Source organism: Rattus norvegicus, chromosome 8, assembly GCF_036323735.1.
Source record: "Rattus norvegicus strain BN/NHsdMcwi chromosome 8, GRCr8, whole genome shotgun sequence".
Lineage (NCBI taxonomy): Eukaryota > Metazoa > Chordata > Mammalia > Rodentia > Muridae > Rattus > Rattus norvegicus.
This window is the reverse complement of record NC_086026.1, coordinates 54,636,181-54,659,818: the sequence shown is the minus strand read 5'-3', so window position 1 is coordinate 54,659,818 and position 23,638 is coordinate 54,636,181. Positions and strand designations below refer to the sequence as shown.

The following is a 23,638-nucleotide window of genomic DNA, read 5'->3' as shown; positions in this document are numbered from 1 at the left end:
GGGGCTACCAGCCTGGTCCTGACATCAAAGACAGCTCTGAAGCACCAACTACAAGGGGTGCCTGGGGGAGCCTGCTGCCTCCAGCTCCCGGGCACATAAACTAGTCACACTTCGCTCCCCACCTGCTCTAGTCTGCCTATCTGGTACCAGTTTGCCCTCATGTTCCTCCTCATCTGGGCCGTCTCCCCGAGTCCCTCAGAATTCTCAAGGGGGCATTCCTTCCTCACTGGACACTGGGTGAGTATGGAGGGCAATGTGTTAGGAGACAAGGAGTCGTGCAGAAAACAAACAAACAAACAAACAAACCACAACGAAACCCCACTGTTCTCATTCCAGTCAGCTACACGGGTCGGCTACACAGTAGAAATGCATACACCACAACAGGAACCAGTGGGAATAATGAAGTATGCTCTCTTCAACCTAAACAACGACAGCTACAACCCAGCACCCCCTTAGAACAGCAGGCAACCTTCTGAACACTGCCTATTTTATTTCAACCCTATGGACCCATTCTACAGTTGTAGGAAGTGAGGCCCTAGGAGGGCAGACAACTCACTCGGCTAATAAGCAATGGAATGAGCGTCCACCCCAGACAGTCTGGTCCCAGATTCTAGGTTCTTAATCACTACCTGTGTCTGGTTCCACCAAAGCATCCCTTAAAAACCCAATGGTGAGCAATTCCCCCCCACAAAGCTCTCATGCCTACAACGTACATTTAAAGCTTCATGGTACTCAGAGAACCTGGGGATGTCTGTGTGCATACAGGGGAAGCAGAGGCTTGGGGAAAATACTGCTTCCGTTTATGCCTTAACTGAGTAATAGGCACGTGATCTGGAAGAACTTCCTTCTTTGAGCGTTGGGTTTCTCTTCTGTAAAGTGGAGAGGGGGAAATACACTCTGGGCCTCTGTGAGGCTAAAGGAAGATGATGTATGAAGGTGTCTTAGCCCAGTGCCAGGAAAATAGTAAGTGCTCAAAAAGTTTTAATAACGTAATTATTATTCTAATGGACATAATGCTTCATCCATAAGCCCAAGTGTGTAAGAAATACCACATTTCCTTATGGTCTTTAAATGCCTGACTCTGCTAGAAATATGGGAATCCCAGTCAGTGTCTGTCATTTCTGAGGCTTCCCCAGAGTTGTGCCAACATCCTCCAGCCTGTGCTCCCTACTTCAGTTACCCATTGATGTGCACACCATGTCTCCTTTGGGACCGCTGTCCTGGCCTTGTAGTGCTCCCTCAGAGACTCCCATGAGGTCTAAACATTTCTTCTATGAGTGGCCACAGAACCATTCCCGCACCCTGATTCCTTATCTCCCTTTTGTCTCTTTCTCTCAGAGACTCTCTAGCCAGACAGCTCCTATTCACTTACAGTTTTACAGAAAGGATAGAAGGCATCTTTAAGTAGCTTTGAGTCTGCCTTGCTACGACCAGGCTGTAAGCTATTGGATGATGGGAAATCTTTTGGCCTGGACATCTGCTTGGAACTGAGAGAAGAAAAGTGGTGAGAAAGGGCACACACATTTATGTCTTTTTAAAGAGCCCCTGCCATGCTAACTACAAACACACGTGAGCCTCGGTCCCATCCCGCTGTACCCTAGAACCATCTGAAGCTCTCAGGTCAGTGCTGAGACTTAGGCCTCCTCCTCAGAGATTTGGATTCCGCTATTTCAAAGTATTCAGATCCTATGGACACTGCTGTCTCAAAGGCATTGCTCACACCGCAGGCTGGAAGTTGCTCGGCAGGATAAAGAATCCGATTCTATAACAAGTTCCTATAGAACTGCGGCTCTCAGCCTTCCTGATGCTGCGACCCTTTAATACGGGTCCTCATGTTGCAGTGACCCCCCGACCATAAAGTTATTTCCATTGCTACTTCATAACTGTAATTTTGCTACTGTTGTGAATGGTAATGTAAATATCTGTGTTTTCCGATGGTCTTAGGTGACCTTTGAAAGAGTCATTCCATCTCCAAAGAGGCTACAACCCACAGGCTGAGAACCATTCCCAAAGAGACTTGTCGTCTACAACTAGCTCTGGAAACCATGGATCATGTCAGACAACTGGTTGGGGACCTCAGTGCCAGTGGGTCACTTGAAGAACGTTGGTCAGGATGCTCTGCTTTACAGGAAGAAAGTCTTCCTGCAAAGAACCTGCAAAGAGGAAGGGAAACGACGGAGCCTCTGCAGTATGGGGAAGGGAGAAGGGTGTGTATTGGAGCCTGGAAGGTTGAATAAAGATTTAAGAGATCCTTTTGTGAAGCTCTAAGACCTGTTTCCTGTTGGAGAGACAATCATTCCTAGGTGAGACTGAACCAACGAAGGGCTTCCAAGCCTACAACACGGACTAACCCCTTTCTAACACCAGTCACTGAGAAGTCCTATGACACTTCTGTCGATTCATGGGGAAGTAAAACTCCTGTATGCACACTTCCTTAAGCCCAGTTCCCCAAACCTCCAGACTCATTACCCTAGTCACACACAGAGCACAAATGTGCCCTGCCTTTCCTTACCACGCTTCAAAGGTGAGCTTGCCGAAGGCTCTCATAAGCCAGGGCAAGTTCAAAAGGAGCCCCAGGGATCAATGGCAGCCCCACCCTGTGTCTGTAGAACCTTCATAGATAGCACAGGCCTCAGCACAGGGACTTCACCATTCCACACAGAGACGATCAAATGGACACCAAAGGTGACCATTTGCCAAAACTTCTCAGAACAGTAGCAGATCAATCCCTAAAGCCATTGTCACCATCTTGTTCAGATCGTAGACCAATTCAGGCACCATCCACCACCCAGGTAGCTCTGTCAGCCACCACCCATGCATATTCCCTACCTGGAGTGATGGAGACTGTGTCTTTCTCCCAAGACACGACGCTAACGTATTCCTGCACTGAAGAGGGGATGAGGCACTTGAAGACAGCCACGTTGCCACGCATTGACCTTTGATCCTCCACCCGGACGGTGTAGGGTTCCCTGAAAACTGTGAGAATTTGAAAGAAGAGTGTCACATGGCCATGGTGGTGGGGAAAGGGGGCAATAAGTGTGTTGGGCACAGTGGCCATAACTTGACAAAATAAAACCCAGATTATATGAGCTAACAGCAGTGTGGGCCTATTCCAATGCACCCTGGGAAATGTAGTTTAGACATTGAGCTCTTCATGGGATTGGTGCTACCCAGTAGGCAGTAGAAAAGAATAATTCAAACCAGGGTTGTCTGAGACACAGATACTCCCTCTACCTCCTGTTGCTATATTCTATCCAGTCTTGTTCCTGATGTTAGGACCATTTAGAGTCCTTTTCTGCCTGTTCCCAGACCTGTATTCACTTCTCGTGTAGTGTCATCTGCAGCTACTCATGTGTCATATCCTGCACATAGACTAACCCTGCCTTAAGAGTGGGATGAAGGCCTCTGTCTATCCTGTCTTCCTCAGATTGGCCTCTGCCAGGGGCTCGCTCCTTCCTTCCCCGCCCTTCTCTGCCAAGCAGAGCTGGGACATCTAGAGCCCCCACTGCCTACAGACCTTGTCCCCAGCAGACACCTGGGCAGCATGCCCTTCTGCTCTCCTTGCCATGGTTGCCAGGGCGACACCTAGGGCCCTGGCATTCTCCCCCTAAACAGTGCACCTGCAGCCTCTCTGGTATCATCAAAAACCTCTTTAATTCATGTATTTCCAGTGGACCCAGCTCCCCTCAGGCCTTCATCCTTTCTCTTCTCCAGGAAAGAGGAAAAGAAGGGAGGGAAGAAAAGGAACAGGGGAGAGACTGGCTGTTAGGCTCCAGTCCAAAACTCCTGTGGGTCTGGCAGCCTCCACCCAATCTCACAAAGGAGCTTGAGGGAGCTGACTCCCAAGGGTCCTAGAGTAGTGGAGGCCAAGGGTGAATTGTGTAACTCACAAACTCCGAGAGTTCTGGGAAGGAGGCAGCTGAGGAAGACATAAAAATATCAGTCAAATGGAGGACATAAAAATATCAGTCAAGTAGGCCCTGAACCCCCCTGAGCTGCTTCGGGGTACTGGGTGCAGGTAAGCTAACCTTTGAACCTCAATTTCCCTATCTGTAGAACTCTATGCAAAAAGCCAGGTGTGTGGAAAATGCTTCTTTGACTTAGCCTCATCATCAGTAAGAAACCTTTGTAGACTTACTGAGAAGGCTGATTCTAACTCAAGGAGAGGCATGTAGCTGGAGATAAATGGTGGCCTTTCCCCTGGTTCAGGGCTCCTGGTTATGGAGACTAGAACAGGACTTAGATCCAGGCGTCAAGTTTGATATTTGGGGTTATACTTAGGGCCAAGCAATGCAGAGGACCTGCTGCCAAGAAGACACCCACAGGAGCCTGGGAGAGAAGACTCCTGCCTCAGCATCAGTGGGTCCCCCAGCACACAGGCAGAGAGCAGTCATGGCTTAACCCTCACACTTCTACAGCTCTAGGCTTGGATACTGGCAGCCTTGTCCCGTGAGGGAAGCTCTGTGGGAGATCAGAGTCCAGTGCTCTGAAGGGTCTGACCCTAGGCCTGCTGGCTCTCCCAGGAACTCCTCACCTGGGCCTGTCCAATGCAGATATAGATGGCACACTGGAGCTGCACGGTAAGCTGCCCTCTTGCATCAGGGTGCCCTTGTAAGAAAACCACTGGCCACACTTCTATTTGAGGCACTTCCTATCCATATCAGAAGGATAGTGTGTTTCGATGTCCTAGTTAAAAAGAGCCAATCCAAGCCTGCCTCTCACTTCCAGACCTGACCCACAGAGCAAAGCCTTTTCCTTTTTGCCCCTGCTTCCCTCCCCTCACAGACTCTTCTGGAGATCCGACTCTCTCCCTACTGTGGCTCTCCATCATGAAATATACTTCAGTAGCAGTTCTCTGAGCTGTGTGGTGCTCAAACGTTCACTCAGTGGGATGGGCAAATAGCACATGGCCTCATTGCAGAGTGAAACACTATGCATCAGTGATCGTGTGGGACGTTCTACCACACACAACAGTAAGGACAAACGTCACCATGAGAATGGTGAACTGAAGATCCCAGAAAGGGTGGAACGTAGGCCACCATTTTCTACAAAGCACGAACAAGGCAAAACACCCACATTATTCCAAGTCAGAAAATGGCTGTCCTGAGAACAGAGACCACAGAAAGCAAGAGGGAAGACTTCTGGGGTGCTGTGAGTGAATCTCTGTGCTGGGGATTAGTCGAACCATATGGAAATTGCTTCAGTTACATATGATAACGGGCACTTCCTTTGATACACTTCAGGAAAAGGAGGCTTTAGAAAATGAAACTCAAGCAACATTTTCCTATTTCAAGGGTGAGCTCCGTCTCACTCAACTTACGTGCAGTGCTCACTTTGAATGCATAGATGGGGTGCCCACTCTACCCAAGCACACACAGTAGGTGGCCAAGCTGTCCCTAAGTATATGTTTCTTTCAAGCTCTCGTGGACACACCACATATAACCCTCGCAATGCCAGCCTGCCTACCCTGTTCTGTGTTTAGACCTCACAGGGAGTCCTATCAGGGTCCAGATGTCTGGTCCTTCACCTGCTTTGATGCGAATGTTAGGGCTCCGGATCTTGCCGGCTGCGTTCTCTGCGGTGCAGAAATAGTCATTGTCGTGGATAAAGCTATTGAAGGCGGAGGGGGAGAAAGGGTAGAGCTGCAGAGTCCCGTTGGCATGCACGTGCCGGATGTGTGGCACATCGTAGATGTCGTCCCCCGTGGCCAGGTACCATCGAAGAGCCGCACTGGGGGATCCAGCGGCCGGGCAGGGCACCACCACACCCACAGAGCTGGAGAAGGTTACGTGCTGCAGGGAGTCATTTACAAAGTAGAGGCTGGTGCCAACATCTTCAGGGCGGGCTAAAAGGGAGGCAAGGAGAGAGACTTGGTTACTGTCTGCTGTAACAGAAACATCATGGAAGCCTTGCTGGCTGACACTGATTCAGCTGGCCTTCAAGTGTCAGGCAGCCAATGAACCTTACTGAGCACCATTTTATTTACCAGTCACTGGCAAAGAAGAGAGGACACTTCCTGGCCTATAGACCTTTCTAGGTTAGTTGGTACAGGAGTGGCAAAAGTCAAAAAGTCTCGTTTACTGTGTGGAACGGAGTCCATGCAGAAAGGTGGCTGCAGTCCCTATCGCACGAAGGGTTCAAAGTCACCATCTACTGTGGTGACAATGCACGTATCAGAGGAGACAAAGGCACCCTAATCTGTTCTCACCACCTACTCTTTGCAGCCTGACTGACTCTCAGCCCTCCCTTTAACTCACTTTCCCAGTTCCAAGGGGAAGATGGCCTCTATCTCCGCCCCACCCCCTGCCTCCCATCTCTTCCTCCCTCCATCACTCCCTCCTTCCCCTCTCTCTTCCTCCTCTATCTCTCTGTGTTTTTAAAGTATTTATTTTATTTTATATACATGAGTGTTTTGCCTGTGTGTATATGTGTATCACACGCATATGTGGTGCTCACAGAGGCCAGCGGGACATCTGATCTCCCGGTAAGTAGAGTCACAGGTGGTTGCGAGCCACCATGTGGATCCAGGTACTGAATCTGGATCCTCCGAAAGAACAAGCGCTTTTAACCACTGAGCCACTTCCCCAGTTCTGCAACTCTCTTTTTATCGTCTGTATAAATTCAAGTTTCCATGGCTTTTATTAAAGCACGCGACCAAAAGCAACTTGAGGAAAGCTTTGCTTGCCTTACGGGTCACAGTCTATCATGAGGGGAAGCCAAGGCAGAAATCTAGAGGCAGAAACTGAAGCAGAGGCCATGGAGGAATGCTGCCTTCTTGCTTACTCCCTATGACTTGCTCAGCCTACAAGGGGTAGAACCACCTACAGGGACCTGGGCCCTCCCCCACATCAAAGGTTAAGAAAATTCCATGCAGGTGTGTCCACGGGCCAAGATAACGGGGCATTTTCTCACTTGAGCTTTGCTCTCCCTAAATGATTATAACTTGTGTCAGGTTGACATAACAAAACAACTACCCAGGAGATTCCCTCCCCGACTTCGATAGGTCTCAGGGATTTAGGGGTATGTCCAAGAACACAGGGCAGTTGCAGACCTGAAGTTCGGAGACCTTGCTAAGTAGTGTTCCAGTGTTCTTCCTAGCCTACTGCAGATGACAGAGAAAGGGTCTCTCGCAATCACAGCCTAAGAAGAATGGGTGGAGAAACTAGAGATGGAAGGCAGTGGGAGTCCCTGAGGGCTGTCTTAGATCCCTAAAGTTCATCTGGTCCCCATTCAGTGCATTTTCCAGATGACCTACAGGGATCTGGAACAAGAAGGCTGTCCAATCCAGCCTTGGTCTTGACTGCCTGCAGAACTCCCTTCCCTTCCATCACAGGTGCCTAACCTTCTCAACTGGACACCAAACAGTGTGGAAAGACTGGACAAACCCCTCTCGTCCCTGATATATTGCTGTTCCAAAGCACAGTCCCACAAGGAAACATCCTCAGGCCACCTGGCAGGAAGGACAGGGTCTGCTCCACCTACTCCAACACCAGGCCTTGGAAACTACTGTTCCTGACCTGTTGTGGGAATGGGGGTCAGGGATCTCTTTTCCTACTCAGGAGCCTGCCCCTTTAAGAAGGCCAACCCAGAGGAAGAGAGAGCCTGGCCCCATAGTCTCTTGCTGGAAGCCGGTCCCTCTCCACCAGGAAGATGAAGGAGTAAGCAATGGTCTGCTGCTTGTTTAAAGAACAGTTGCAGGGGACCCAACTTGACCTCAATTTCCACAACTTTATGGGGAGGGGGAGAGCCCACATCCGGACTGTATTAATATTCTTGCCTTAACTCGGAGCAGAGCCTCTAGGGGGAATATACCAGGCAGGTCGTTGAGGAAGGCCATTAAGCCTCATTGGCCAGAGCAATTCACATCATTTCATAAAAAGCCATGATGAAGCCATTAGCAGCTGTGCTGGAAAAAAAAATCGAGGTCTCCTGGCTGCAGTGTCAGGGGCATCCTCTTAGCAGCAAATGCATTTGCTGTCCCCACCAGGCTCTGCACCCTCAATGACTGAAAGGCTCAGGGAGGGGGGGAACATCACTTGGCAATCTTCTCACACTACGTCCCTGTAATAGTCCATGGTTGAGTGTGTCTGCTCAGGGAGACCACAGAAGCCCTGTAGCTGGCCTGTTCTGTCTGGAATATTCCTCGTGGTCACAAGATCAGGCCATTTTACAAGTTAAGACTTCTCATATGTGGGGCTCTGTTTTTACCCTCTGAGAGGCCCCACCGACCAAGATGTGTTCAACAGGTTCTTGCTGAGGATCTTCCATGAGCCATGTTGCTTCTATGGCCTCATGGCTTCTTCCCAACAGACGGGGACTGAGTGATTGTCATCATCCCAATCTACAAAGGAGGAAATGGAGGCACTTCCAGAAGGAAATGGCTTCCTCAAGACTCACACAACCAGGAAGTGAGACCTCTGGGGTGCCCAACCAGGCAGTTTAACCCAGCCATTGCTTTCTTAACAGGCAAGGTGTGGCTGTTATGGTCAGCACATCAAGGAGGAGCCTTCTCCTTCCTCAAACACAACCAGGACACCAACTTCCATTTTCAGGTTCCCAGGGACAACCTCTCTCTTCCTCTCCCCTCTCCTCTGCTCCCCTCCTCTCCTTCCTCCTCTCTCTCCCTTTTCTCTCCTGGAAGTGGCCCCTGGTTGACTCTGGACACCCCAGCAGTCCTTATCTTTAGGGAGCAGAGACCTCCCTCTGGGTTTCTGGGTGCTTCCTGAGTTGACCTAATTACTCAGCCACTCCCGCCATGTCAGTCAGATTCACTTCACGGATCCGGAGAGCCAAACTCCATCAAGGTATGGAATGACTCTCCACCGTGCCTGACAAACAGACCTAGGGACACGGAGGAAGTTCTCTGACAGAAAGGAATCCAGGAAGTGTCCGATTTATGGGAGAAGGCTCCCAAATACTTCTTGTAAAGGTCTGAGGAGGTGGTTTAAGTTGGACAGAACCCTGCGTGATGACAATATTTACACAGTAATAACAGCTGTCCCTGACTTCACTGTCAGCTGTGGGCCACACTAGGGTCAGGCAATATATATATTTTTTTTCATTATATATTTTTATAAGTAGTAGGTAGCTGTTGTCCTTCATCCTAACTCTTTTTTTTTTTTCGGAGCTGGGGACCGAACCCAGGGCCTTGCAGTTGCTAGGCAAGCGCTCTACCACTGAGCCAAATCCCCAACCCCTTCATCCTAACTCTTTAAGTGAACTTATTATTAGTGTTATTACTATTATTATTATTTCCATCTTAAAGATAAAGAAATTGACTGAGAAGATACCTGGTTTATCTAAATTTATGTAACACGACTGGAGTCAGAGCAGGAGCCCAACTTTGTCACATCAGAAGCGGAAGTTAGACCAATTCACTCCACTGAGTAATCAAGCTAGGGTTGAGTTGAACCACAGAAACCTGGATTGCCTGACTTTGAAGTCCTGGCTGCCCACTCCCCCATTCCCGCCACACCAAAATGCACATTCCTGTCTCCTCCTCTGGCTACTTATCCCTTCTCCTCCCCGTGCCTCTGAGGACAACCCTTCCCCGGGTCCTTTCTGTTCCCCTAGGAACATCAACCACAATGACAGCCAACCTTCCTGTACTTGGAGCCTGCTCTGGGAAGAGCCAAGGACACAAGGTTCCCAGCAACTACAAATGGGTAGATTTAATTGATGAATTGACTGGGATTGTCCAGCCACCTGTCAGGGCTGATGAAACAGCAGATTTATAGCAAAAGGCGAGTAGCCTCATATTTCTCCCACTCCAGGGTGCGAGCTGCTGTCTTCCGAGCGTGGGGGAGCTGGGGAGGATTCGACACACCATTCATTTCTGCTTACGGTCCTGACAGTGCACTGCCATCATGAAACATCACCCTCGGGTGTAAAACAGTAGCATTTTGCACTTAGGTTGGGTTCATATTTTACTATCACAAGGCACCTGTCACCTCAAAATGCAGAAGCCCTTAAATAAACATTAATTTAGCCTCACCCTATCTGCCGAGGGAAGGGAGTGAAGAGATGCACAGGAGGGAAACTGAGGCACTCACTGACCACCAGATATCTGGATTCCCTGCCACTTGCCGAGTGGAAATCTGGACACGAGAGCAGCTGGTGAGCAGGTGTGGATGCAATGGTACAGAAGGGAAGTAGTAGGGGCCCAGGGGACCACTCTGGCCACAGAGAGTCTAGTGTGGCCTCTAGGGGACTTCATCTCCTGATCCAGCTCCTGTCAAGATCTACAGAGCAGTGATGCTGCAGGTGACGATGGAGATGAGGTACCACAGAGCCTTGAATGCAGTCTGACAGAACTGTCTAACTTCTGGAGGCTCACATCACCTGCTGCATGCATGACTTCGGGTAAGTGACTTAGCATTTCTGAGTTCTGTGCTCATCTCCAAAAACGGGATGAGATGGATTGGGTGAAGCTGTGTGTCTTCCCTGCCTCTTGGGGCTGCTGGGCAGCAGAAATGGAGATTCAAGGCCTCAACTCCTCTGACAAGGGTGGATGGGTAGGAGGTCCAGATTCTCCTGGAGGCTCCAGGTCCCCCACCACCCCCACTGCACCATTTCCTCTTAGCTAACTCCTTACCCTCCCCTCAGAGACTCAGGTCTCTCATCCCTCCAGAAAAGACACACAAAGTACCAGCCAAGTGTCCCAGAGGATTTCAGGGAAGGTGGGAGGGAGGCATCAGAGGGCACTGAATGCTGCCTCTAAGATCCTAAATGGAGAATGGGAGAGGGGCTAAGCCTTGTCACAGAGCTGAGTTTGGGAAGGAGCTATGGTGAGTACAGACTTCAGATAAAAGCCAGGATGGGCAGAACCTGTTACTCAACAGACTGGCTTTTGCAGAGCTGGAAGGTAGCTGGGAACAGGAATCTGGCCTGGGAGGCATCCCTGAGAAGCTCAACGTGACAGCCGTGAAGATTGTCAGTGAGTTAGGTGTGTTTGGGGGAACTGTGGAGACAGACCCTCCAGGCTAGAGGATTGATGACCTGATACAACAGCCTGCTGTAATGGGAGGTATAGGCTAGGAGGTGTTTACAAACTGGAAAAGGCACCAGGAGGGATGTCCAAATGACTTTTGACAATGGTGGCTGCTCTTATTCAAGTAGATACCAGACACAGCTTTTAGGGCTAGACAGCTCTCTGGAAACTCACTGGCATGGAACAGAGTCCCAGAAAGGACTTCCTGATTTCCTGAGTGGGGGCTGGACTGGGCACTGGGCACAGTTGCTTCAGGGGCCTTCTTATTTAACATGTGTACAGACATGAAACGTGAGGGTCCTTTTGGTGAAATCGAGGAGATTTAGGGGAGTCGGTAACTGCTACAACATTATACAGGTAAGAAGAGAAGGAAGCAGCAAGCCACAGTGATGTGCACAGGATTCCCAACTTCTCAGGAGGCTGAGGTGGGAGGGTGAATGGCCTGAGCCAGGAGCTGAAGACCAGAGTGGACAATCGTGAGTGTCTCAACAAAGAGGGAGAGAATCAAGGGGGAGATAGGGGTGTATGGTGGGAAGGAAGGAAGGAAGGAAGGAAGGAAGGAAGGAAGAAAGAAGGAAGGAAGGTCAAGAATAAGGAAGGGAAGGGGAGAAGGCAGAAGGAAGGAATGGGAAGAGAAAAAAGGAGGGGGAAGGGAAAGAAAAATTAAAAAGAGAAAAAGAAGAGAGTAGAGGGAAGGAGGGAGGGAACTAGAGAAGAGGAAGGGAGAAGGAAGAAAAGGGAAGAGAGAAGGGGAAAGAGGGTCCAGCTTCAGGGAGTTGAGCTCTCCCATCACTGTACTGAACCCCGAGTCCGGATCTTAGGTCGTTTCTCCTTCACCCTTTTTCCAAACAAACCCCAGTTGGAAAGAAGATCCCATGACAGCAGACCAGAGTTTTCCCCTTAAATCTCTGTCATTCCCTCCAGCTCTTTCTCCTCTCTACAGACAGAACCAAGCAAATTTACAGAGAGCAAGGGAAGGCAGGGGGGGAACCCATCATAAATAAAGAGAGAGACATTCAGATCAACAGCAAAGCTGCTTCTGGTCAAAGGGGGAAATGGATTTTTAATAGAAAATGGAAGTTACAGGCCCGGCTGTCATGTGACAGACGTCCAGACTTAAACCCATTTAATCTCCTCTACCCGTGTAACGTTGAGCACCACCCCAATGCCGTGCTTCATAAAAACAGGCTCCAAATCGCTAGGAGATTAGAAGTGTAGAAATAGCACAGCAATATTTTTAAACCAGAAATCGCCCCCGGGCATCTGGCTGCCCCCAGGGTCGCAGCTAGAACCTTCATATCCATCCTGTCTACCAACTAACTCACCCTTGGCTTGTCTGGGCATCACATGGGGGATTAGTTTAGCAAAGGAAACCTGACACGGTGTTGTTACAGGCGACAACCATTATCTCCCATCCGCCTGCCTGGAGTGGGGTGGGGAAGCGTCTGGTTGCAGTCTAAGGCACTCCTGGCATGCTTCTGGGGTGCATGGGGGTTACCCCATCATCCCCAATCATCAGAAGTGACAACCAGAGGGGATTGAAATATCAACACCTCGCCGCCTCCACGGGGACAATGAGTCATGTAGTGCTCTTCCTTTGCATGTTCACTCCTTTCATCTACTAGACTTTGCACGGAGCCACTCCTCTATGCCAGCACTGGGCACCTGAAACACCCACTCAGAGTTCTAAAGAGTGTTTGCTCGGGCCCTATATGCGTGGGTACAGGATGGCAGGTCTTGGAGGGCAGGGAGAACCAGAAGAGAAGGTAGGAGGACCCTTTTACTACGCAGTTCTGTGGATTCCCGAGGACAGCGACCATCCCACTGATCACTCCATTGCCTGGGCACAAGAGCAGGTGCTTACACAGTGGGACACAGCCACAGTTCCAGAGCCACACTCCCTAGCCTTGAATCCCTTCTTTACCAATTACAAGCAACGTGTGCAACCCCGGGCAAGTCAACCTCTCCTCTCTGTGCCTTCGTTTCTATAAAATGGGAGGTGATGGGCTCTACCTCAAGGACAGTTACTGGAGAAAGTCAGTGGTCTGGCACCACGCAAGTATCTGGGGCAGGGGTTGTGAGTATTTTGTCACAGGAGACAAGCAGGAAATACTTGTGTGATAAGCGACTCCTTATGCAATAAATATTTACTGAGCACCTAGGATGATGGCGGTGATGAAGAAGAACTTAAAACATCGGTGTACAAACATGAATATGTATGAGAGTCACCTGGGAGCCTGTTAAAGACACACAGCACCCCGTGCCTGTCATCGGGCCGGAAATGCTATTTTAGAAGCTAGTGTCTTCCGTCCATACTCAGAGCAGCGATTGGTGGGGAAAGTAGATGCACCTTGCCAGACTTCGTGTTTCCCATACCAGCAGCAACATAGTTCTTGCTGACAAGCCTTCCCACCGGGTATATTAACTGAATTTGACAATGGAATTAATAAAAGAAGTGTAGCGTGATCAATGAACAAACGTTGCCATGGCAGCCCCACTGCTGTCCACTCCCCCTTGGTGCTCCCACCACCAACCCCCCCAAGAGCCTCCCATGGAGCCCCGGAAGCAGGAGGGCTGGAGAGGTCTTACAGACTCTTTTGCAAGGTTGATTACAGCTATGCACTAGCACATGAAGGTTTACAGGTGCGACAGATAGATTATGTAGCCTCAGGCTGATTGTTCTCGAGCTCCAGCTGGGCAAACTGGACCCAGTGGGGAGCAATCATAGGGTCTCTGTTCAGCTACCAGTACATGCCGAACCCCAGAGGATGACCCAGACACCAGAAAACCCTTTTGTGGTTCATTTACACTGAGGAGGCAGTATACGGCTAGGCTCTGGGGAGGAGCGGGAGAGTCGCCCAGACGGCACCAGAGTGCTTCCCAGGTAACTGGGAAGGTGACTTTGTGCTGTGCTTGGGCAAGATGAAGCCACAGGGACCAAGTCTCCTGCCTCCTCTCTTTGGTTTTCCTCCTATCTGGGCACACCTGGTGCCTAGTCTGCTTTCTGATGCAGAGAGAGACACTAGGGCCAAAGCAATTTGGGGAGGAAAGGTTTTCTTGGTCTACACATCCATTACTAAGCGACATCAGGGCAGGACAATTTAGATAAGAACCTGGGGACAGGAACAGAAGCAGAGAGCCCGGAGGAATGCTACTTGCTGGCTTGCTTGCTTGCTTGGCATGCTCAGCTTGGTTTCTTATCCAACCCAGCATGTCCTGCCCAGAACGGCACTGCTCACAGTGACCCGGGCCCTCCAGCCTGATGGAGGCATTTTTCTCAATTGTAGTTCCTTCTTCCCGGATGACCCTAACTTATGTTGACCAAAATAAAACAAGAACAACAAAAACAAACAAACTAGGATACCTAGGTCACCACACTATCTTGGCCACTGATGTTTTTGTGTTTTGTTTTGTTTTGTTTTTGTGGGGTTTTTTTTGGGGGGGGGTTAAGCATCTTTCTAGTGCCAGAAAAGAACCTTTTCTTTTTCTTGCACCATTACTCATCTCATTCTTACGCCAAGCCCTTAATCCGGCCATTGCTCAAAACTCCATTTTGCAGAACACCCTGTTTTATGGATAAGTAGATTGGTTCCCTCCTGACTGCCCACTGTCTCATGCATAGCCACATTTCAAACCCTATGTCCATGTCCCACAGCCGCACTAGACCAGACTACACGCAGACTCTCTCCAAGGGTATGCACATTTCACAGAAGAGTCTGATACCAAAGAGCAAGGTGGAATAGGACAGCTCTGCATCACCTGGGGCCGTCGCAGGTACTGGATGTCTTATTTCTTTCTCAAACCAATGCCAGCAGCTCCCTAGCCTGGTCATTCAGATGACCACCCTTTCAAAGTTCACTGAGAATGGCTGTTCAGGGTCTTCCTCATTCCCACCATAAACAGGATGGGTCTGGCTTGGGGTTTTAGTTTCTTACTACAAGTGTTGCTCTCCTACCCAGCGAGCAGAGAGCTCTGAGGTCCAGTGAGGATGCAGCTATCCTTCAGCCTCCAAGGCCCGTGCACCATTAGCTTCAGGGGGAACTATGCGTGACAGCTGACAGTTGGACAGACTCTTTAATCTCCCAGCCCTTTCTAGACAAGGCCTATCGTTGGAAGGCCCCTTATGGCCAGAAAGTTCTTTCTAGGGAGTCAGCTCAGACAGCACAGTTGTCCCCCAGAGAATCCCAGATTTAGATGGTTAGCACTTGAGGGACTTAAGAGATTATTTTCTCCAATCTCTTCCATTCACAAAGCCTAGAGAAGTGGAGTCACTTACCCCAAGGACACAGCTAGCCAGTGCCTGGACTGGGGTGGGGGTGGGGGTCAGTGCTGGCTCCGGTGTTCTTTCTGTCCTGTCCCCTCTGGCAACTCAGGTACACTGGAGCATCATGAAACAGCATACTGTAACCCGGGGAAGCATCGGAGGGACTAGGGAAGCTCTAACATTATAGGACTGATCTCAGATGGGAAGGGTGTCCATTTGTAAGTGGCTGACGGGTGACAAGTGGGAAGAGGACTTTGTTTTGATTTGTAGCTCAAAGTAGGAGCCAAGATGAGAGCGGAACGCACAAGATCTTGCCAGGGCCAGGCTAGCTTGAAGGATGGGTTCTGAAATACCGAGCCATAGCTTTAAGAAAAATGTCCGCTGCTGCTGGACATGTTAGAGGAAGGAAACCCGGTAGGGTAGCTCCAGAGGGACCAAGTCTGGCTGGGAGATGCACTCCATGTCCTACAAGGCACCTTCCAACTTTGAGAGACCACTGGTCATGACGTAGATTCTTCTCCTGTTCCCAAAGCTGGCTCCCAACTTCTACAACCCTGCTCTGCACCACCTCTGGCTCCAGGCAAGCCATCCTGAAACAGGGTATCCATGACCCCCGACTCAGCAGGATTCCCAGGGTTACAGCCTTCAGTGAGATGACCGCAGTGGGACTCTCACAAAAGTCTGTGAATTCTCTAGAGAAATGGTCACTCCCAGGGGCTTTATTTAGGGTAAAAGCATATCTATATATCTAGGAGAGAGGGGGGCAGGGAAGCAGAAGTGGGCTTCTTCCCATCACACATACATGGGAACAGGGAGTGCAGGAAGATGGCTGCCGCAGACGGTGCAGTACATGCTAGTTGTCTCAACAATGACGGAGAGCTAAACTAGAGAAATTAGCCATAAGGGGGGAGTGGAGACGTGAAGGGAGCCAGGCACAAACAGCTGTGAGGCCTTCTTCATCACTTATGATGACATGATAGTAATTATGCCTTAAATTTTAGCATAACATTTATAGGGCAAAAACTGCTTTGCTGTGTTTTTCAAATGTGTGTGTGCTTCTGTGTTGCTTCCTTTTAAGTACAAAGCACCGTCACACAGTGTTGGATTCCACGCCTCTTGTTCTCACACACACGCAGTACTATTAGCCACATGGGATAGCTGGGACACCGGTCACTCTACCCATCTTACGGATCGTAGGATAGAAGTATCTCAACTTGCCTGTGATAGGCAAGCCAAGCCGTGTTTTCTAGGCCACAGAGAATGTTCTCTCCAACCATGCATGTGTATATGAGTGTGTGTGTGTGTGTGTGTGTGTGTTCGAGCGCGCGCGCACACACACACACACACACACACACACACACCTCTTTGGAAAAATCAGCTTCATGAATATGCAACTAGCATTTGAATAACTGTTCTTAATGAAGATGGTGACCTTGGAAACTGTCAGAGCAAGCTTCATGTGGAGCAAGGACACGGGGAGGGTGCAGGGGGTGCTGAACAGATGAGAAGAGCAGCAGCTGGAGTGGCACCCGTGGTACCTAAGGCTAATGCTGCCCACGCCACAGCAGCCCTGGACAAACATCTGTCCAACAGGGCACATGGGTTGATGCACTCACAACAACCCCTCCTCCCATTTACAGATCCCCATAGGCTACAGCCTGCTATAGGCATCCCCTGACATGCTCTTTCTGCATGGCAGATTGGGTCACAGAGAAAGGGGTGGCCAGGATTCCAAAGGTCATAGGTAGTCTCCGAACATACAACTGACTACCTGGACAACAGAGAGGCTCCCCCAGCAGGAACAGACACATCCAGAGACGTTTGGAAGGCTCATCCTATGAGGCTCACTTGTACACACTCTGCATTGAATGAGATCCGTGTTTCTTGCCTTTACTACATCAAGCATGGCAAAGACACACTGAGCATCCCCAGCTTCCACTGCAGACAAGAAACCAGCCCTGGCTTCCTCAAAGGCTAGTCCTCCACCAGTGCCCTCTCCAACCACTGCCATTAGCCATGAGGAGTGGGGAAAGAGTGGTGCGGGACTCCCCAAGGACACCCAGGTTGCAGCTCTCTTGCGGAAGCAGAATCCCAAAGGCTACCCTGCAGGGTGATAGATGGAAGCGATTCATGTCCCCTGTCCTCATTTGATCTTTCTTATTGTCATAAGGATGAAGACCATTAACATTCCTGGAAATGTGGCTGGCTAATACAACTGCCCAGGGGAGCCAGGATTTCCAAATCTATTTTGAGGTCAAGGCAGGAGGATGAAGGCAGGCAGTGTAGGAAGCAGAGGGGCCTAATGTTTATTGAGCACCAGCTCTGTTCTGGCTACCGTGTACACTTTATCTTCCTTAGTCTTACTTCACAGATAGAGGAAGGGAGGCTCAGCGATCCCCCGCTCCACCTCCCAGTCTCATGCCAGTAAATACAGAGCCAGGATGTACACAAAGGGCTTAATTTGGCACCAAATTTCCACCATTGCAGTCAGACCAAGCTTCTCCCCATACACATGTGCGCATGTGTGCACACGCACACGCGCACACACACTCCAATATATGAAACAGACAAAGGCACTAGATCGACCCTGTCGCTGAGACCCCACTTGACCCCTTAGAGCTCCACATACGACCCTTGGGAGCATGAGCCCTCTGGGCTCGTGTGGACCAGGACCTTTCTGGACGAGCAAACGTGCAGAGGCACATTCCAGGCCTTGGAACCGGGTAAGATTTGCTCAGGGCCCCAGAAAAACAGACAAGGCCATCCCTAGGACATGCTCTCACCACAGATATCCCAGCTGGCTTGCCAAGCTCTCCTAAGTGCCCACCCTTCAAGCATGATTCAACTCTGTACAGCATGCCTGTCTTCTCACAGCCCCCCAGGAGAACTTCGATGCCCCCAAACTGCCTTAATCACAGTAAAAGAGGAAGTCTCAATGGCCAACACCCTTCCCAAGGCTGGAGGATAAGACAGCACCTTGCCTTCCCTAATACTCCCATCTCACCCACCTAAGATCCTTCACTCCTAACTGCAGCCCGAAGCACCCAGCTCCCACTGTCCTACTGTTCAAATGCTCCATCCCCAGATGACTAGCACTAACCTTAGTAGTACCTATAACCAGAATCCTGAGGCACCAGAGGAAAACCTATGGTTGTCTGCCTCAGGTTATCTCTGCCCATTGTCACCCAGCCAGAGCCACTATCTTGGATATGGAAGGGGAGAGTTGCCAAGCTGCTCTGACAGTGCTAAGTGTGTGTAGGCCTAAAACTTGGAAACTGTATAGAAGTTACCAGGCCTTTTCTCTCCCACTCTTGTCCATTCTGTTCCATACAAAGAGAAAGCTACTGCTTAACTCCTACTGAAGCTAGGATTAGGATGCTCCTCACAGGGCTAGCTAGCTGGGCTCTTGGCCTGGCTAGGTGAGCATGCAAATCCTCATGCAAATCATATGCAAATCTGGAGCCTGCTCTTGGGTTCCTGGCCTCCTGCCATCTCTTGCTGCATGCAGTTCACCCTATTCTGGTATCCTGGTTTCAATCAATGTACTAGGTTAGGAGCTAGGAAAGCACTTTGGTAAACGAGGGGATCCTCCCTTGTAACTACTTCAAATTCCCCTCCAAGAAACACTTCCTCCAAGAATGTAGAGGGGAGAGAACCTCCAGCATCAGGCCTGACCACTGGCTAGAGCTCTCTGAACAAATAAAGTCGTGTTTCACCAGTCAAGGCAGGGAACCAAACCAATCACAAGGATAGAATCTCTAAAGACACGGAGGGACTGAGGGCTCTTATAGTACACACCCCCTGCCAAAGGCTCCATGCCTGTGACATGCTCTAAGCATATCCTCGCCCTGTGTCTGGGGACCCCTCGCCCAACTGCTCCTTGAGCAAACCATCACCAGGCCAAAGCTGACTGTGTGTGTGCCCACCTCTTCCCTCTCGGTAAGAAAAACGGCGGCTCTGGCCAGTGTCCAGCATCTGCTCAACTTCAGTACCGTCTTTGGGTCAACTGCTTACTAGCTTTTCGTGTGTAATTGAGCTCCCCGTTCTGCGGCAGAAATGGATTAAGGCAGCTGGCGTTGATGCCCGGGAAAATGAGGAACCAGAAATGTTTGTTGGGCACCATGGCACTTGTCTTTCCTTCATGTTATCCTAGCAGCAAGGGCCCCTCTGCCCGCCCTGCTCCTCCCAGACGTTCGCTGGTCCTTCCCCTACCTCCCCCAAGTTGTTCTTGCTACTTCGAGATTTTAAAAACATTCCCCCAGTAAACCCCTCTTTTTAATTAGACACCGAACGGAATGTTAGAGATTTTCTTAATGGCCTGACAAAGGCTTTTAATTTGGTCTTCTCCAGAGAGAGGAACCCTGAGTCCCCCATCCGAGAGGTTGGGGTGGGAAATGAAAAAAAAAAATCAATGCAACCCATTATTTTGGCTTTTAGAAAACAGGAATTTTAGTGCCGAGGAAGCTTGTTCTTTTACACAGTAAAAATGCAAATTCGGGTAACACAGATGCTGGCACGCTGGATGTAACAACAGAGAGAGCCTCGCTGGGGTTCATCCGGCTGCCCAGACCTGGATTTGTTTTGGCAATAATAAGGCAGTTATTGGAGACTCGATAACTGATTATTAAAACACCTTCCTAGTTTAGTTCTGGGGAAGCAGGCTGAGCTCAGGCTTCGTCAGAAAAAAAAAAGGTATTTTGAGAGAAATGGAAATAACAGAAGCTTAAAACACATTCAATAACTGCTTAATTCCATCCAGAGGACGCTCCATCTCCTCCTGTTTTCTTCTCCCTGCCTGCCGCCTCCCGCTCCTCACAGATGGACGTACAAATTATTGCAAGAGGATATTGTTTTCTGTAACAGGCTGGAACATTCGCATTTACATTTTCCTTGGTGCCGCGGGGGTGACTGGCAACGGAAGAGAAATAAACCACGCCCCATCTTTCTTGCTTTCCCCACATTACGTCTTCCCCCAGCCGCCTCCACCACCCACCTACCATGCCACCCCAAGCAGAACAGGGCCCTGGGGATCAGCCTGGCACCTAAGACCCAATTAAGGCACCAAGGAAAAGATAGGCCTGTCTGGCAAGGCTGCCTGGCGCCCAACACAGATGCTAGTGCTCTAAATGGCAGGGGAGCCAAGGATCCACAGACCCAAAGGCCACCCAGGGCCGCCATACCTGGTAACTCCTGTCTACCCACAAGACCTACTAGTGGCAACTTCCTGCCTAACTAGGAAAGGGCTCTACCCCTCCAGCTGTTGCCCTGTGGCCTTCTGGGTCTTTCTCCACCCCCATCCCCATCTGCTCCTTCATCATCAAATAACTGGGGCTTCATTTATTAATGCAGAGCTCCTGGGTGGGGGTGGGTGCAGTCCTTCAGGTATTCCTGAAGGAGGCTTCAGGGCTGAGAAATGAGCTGTTCCCAGGAGCAAGGTTAGGGACAAAGCAACTGAGTGTGGCCAGAGCTCTGGTCTGTGTTTCTTGCCTGACAAAATGGAAAAGGGATGGGGGTTGAAGTGAGAGCTATGGAGAGAGAAAGCCATTCTGCCTCTCACCTTATGTATATTTAATATTAACGTAATTAAAGCTGTGAGCCAAACCAGCCTGCCAGGGTGGAGGGAAGCAGGAAGAGCCCCGAGAAGGAAAATTGGTGTGTGTGTGTGTGTGTGTGTGTGTGTGTGTGTGTGTGTGTACTGGGGGTAGGAGGCAAGCTTGTTACTCTAAGCTGGTATGAAGAGGCCAGTTCAGGAGTTCAGAGGGCAAGGAGTTAAACAACCTAGACCAGCCTTGGGGTGTTCCCCAGTGGCCCCCTTGAGCCTGAGAAAGTCCATTACCTTGCTCACATTTGAGGCCACCCATTACCCAGCACCCGTGTATCTTCTGGGCAAAATCCCAGTGGAGTAGGCCATCAGACTGACCCGGCCATAAGCACAAATAAGGGTTAGCCTCCCCCAACCTACTGGGTATTTCTTTGGGCTCTGGCAGGTTGCAAACTCCGGACATCCCCAGGCTTTAACAGAGGACTAGACCCTCCCCCGGGCTCTTGACTGTCCTTCTCTATTGCCTAGGGGGGCAAGAATTATTGTTGGACCAGGTCAACCCAGGCAAAGGGGGCGAAAGGAGAACCTGCCCTCTGGGCGCGAAGGAGAAAAGTTACAGAGGGTTGAGCAGGTAAAGCCGAGGAGCGTCTGTGCTCTACAGCGCAAGGGCGCGGGAGTTCGGCCGCCTCCTCTCCCTCCCGCCATCTGTGCGCCCGGGGGCACGTCCTCTACCACAGCCTAGAAGCTCAACTGCCCGCGCTGCCCAAGTCCCGATTTGGTGCCCAGATTGGTAACCATCGAAAATGCTTGCCTTTTGCCAACCCCTCGGTCCCCGCTGCCTCTCAGGTCAGGTGCTCGGAACCCCAGGAGCAGGTCTGGACATGCCGGACACCTGGACCCACCCCTAGCAACCTTTTCTCTCAGGGGAAGGGACACGCCCCCCAATCTGAACACTTGTCCCTAGGTCCAGCAGACCAAGCGCCGGAGCGGAGAGTCTCACACCTTGGGGCGCGCTGCCTAAGGTGGTCAGGGAGACGCAGAGAAGCCGGAGCCAGCGCCTTGGGTACGGGGGTGAGACATAGATGAGGGCGACTCTTGGGTCTGAAGAACAAACTTGGTGTCCGAGGGAACCCCCACCTCTCGGGACCCCTAGGTCCCCCAGCCCTGCATGCACCCAGCCAGGCGCGGATAAGCGCCATGCGGTGCGCCGGCATTTGCGCCAGGGCGGGGGTCGAGGGCGATCGAGGGGCGCACGAAGCTACGGTAGGAGTGATCTTTCCTAGGTCCGAGGACCCAAATACTGAGGGCTCCCGGATGAAGTCTCGGTCCGAGGACCACCTGGCTTACAGGGCACCCCGGGGTCCCAGCTCCAGCAAGCCGCTGGAGCGGGCAAGGGGCTGGGGGAGGGGGCCAGGGCAGAACTGAGACCGGGCTGCGGTGGGAAAATCAGGGGTTCCTTAGCCACCGCCCCCCCACGGACGCGCCCCTAAACGGCAGGCGCAGGGGGGCTGGCAAGCGGTCCCAGGCTGATTCTCACCCGACCCTTCTCGCGGAACCGCCCCAGCTCTCGAGCCCACCCAGCGCCATGCACCCGAGTGGGTCCGACACTCGGGCACCTGGAGCCCACCGGGCACCGCACCTTGCCTCCAGCCGCGCGCATCCCGGCCCCGCCGCCTCCACCGCCCAGCCGCCGGCAGCGCGGGTCTCACCTTTGTGTAAAGAGTCCAGGAGCAGGAGGAAAGTTACCAGCCACATGCCATAAAGAGGCCCTTTTCTCCGGGGAGGTGGTCCTGTGGCCGGCCGTGCGGCAGCGCCTCTCCCCCGCTCAGCGCGCTCCCAGCCGCCCGCACTCGGCGCCCCGCTCTCTCTGCTCCTCAGCCCAGCGCACGGCGGCGGCTCCTCCCTCCTCGGCTCCCCGGCTCCTGTCATCCGCGGGGCTGGGCTAGGCGGCCGCTCTCCCCGCCCCCCCACCCCCGACACCCCGGGTAGTGAGTGCTACTCCAGCCCCAGCCTAGGATCCCTTAGCCCCACAAGCTCAGGGACAGAGGTGGGGACCCTGACCAGACAGTCTCGATCTTGCTCCTCTGGTCGAGAGAGGAAAGGGGTGCCTGTAACTCACAGGCTTTGAGCCTATGGTCGCACAGAGGCATATGTCACACATGTGCCAAGAGTCTGCCATGTAAGGGGCAAGGAACACTGGGTTTCTCCCGACCGTGTCATTCAAAGCCATTTCTTACTGTTTCTTTTCGACTCAGTTTCTCTCCACGAATGGGAGAGCATGGGTGCTCTGAGTAACATCTGGGCTAAGATCTCTGAAGACATTTGGTACTCTACACCCCCAAAGCTCAAACGTATGTGTTGCCCCAAACCCTTAGTCACTTCTGCAAGTCAGCTTCCTGGAGAGGCTGTCTCAGTCCACCCTGTCCCCAGCACTGTCGAAATATGCGCTAGCACCTAATACACGGTGAGCTTTTAAACAGTCGTTTACAATGCACAGATAACGCCTGTTCTGTGCAGGCTTTATCCTCCCCCCGACCCCCACCATCACCATCACAGCATCATCGCCTTGCAGAAACTGGTCAGGACAAAAGTGAAGAGGGTACCCCATCAGTCACCAAATGGAAGTCTAGCACTGCCGAGCTCGGAGACGGGCACCATGGCATGCCTGACTCTGATGTGGACGGCTGATGTGACGAAAGTCTTCTTTTGTCTTAATTCCCAAATAAGAGGCCACACAGGCTCCAGAGAGGGGGTTCAGCTAACCCGGAGGATACACTAAGTGCCAGCACAGAGCTCTCCATGCAAACAGCTCCCTATTTTGACCTGGCTTTCTGTGAGGCAT

At 51.2% G+C, this 23,638-nt stretch overlaps 1 protein-coding gene across 2 annotated transcripts in view; it reads right to left on the bottom strand.

Moving 5' to 3' along the window:
- Positions 1–22,765, bottom strand: part of Dscaml1 (DS cell adhesion molecule-like 1) — a 316,989-nt gene extending 294,224 nt beyond the window's left edge. Inside the window, exons 1-3 of one of the 2 annotated variants that reach the window (NM_001108141.1) lie at positions 22,506–22,765; positions 5,528–5,845; positions 2,830–2,976 (exon numbers count right to left, since the gene is read on the bottom strand). In NM_001108141.1, coding sequence (NP_001101611.1) covers positions 2,830–2,976; positions 5,528–5,845; positions 22,506–22,725 — 685 coding nt within the window. In that variant the 5' untranslated portion in view covers positions 22,726–22,765. The remainder of the gene's footprint in view (positions 1–2,829; positions 2,977–5,527; positions 5,846–22,505) is intronic. The other variant, XM_039081433.2, reaches the window with a different exon arrangement.
- Positions 22,766–23,638: the final 873 nt, after the last annotated feature.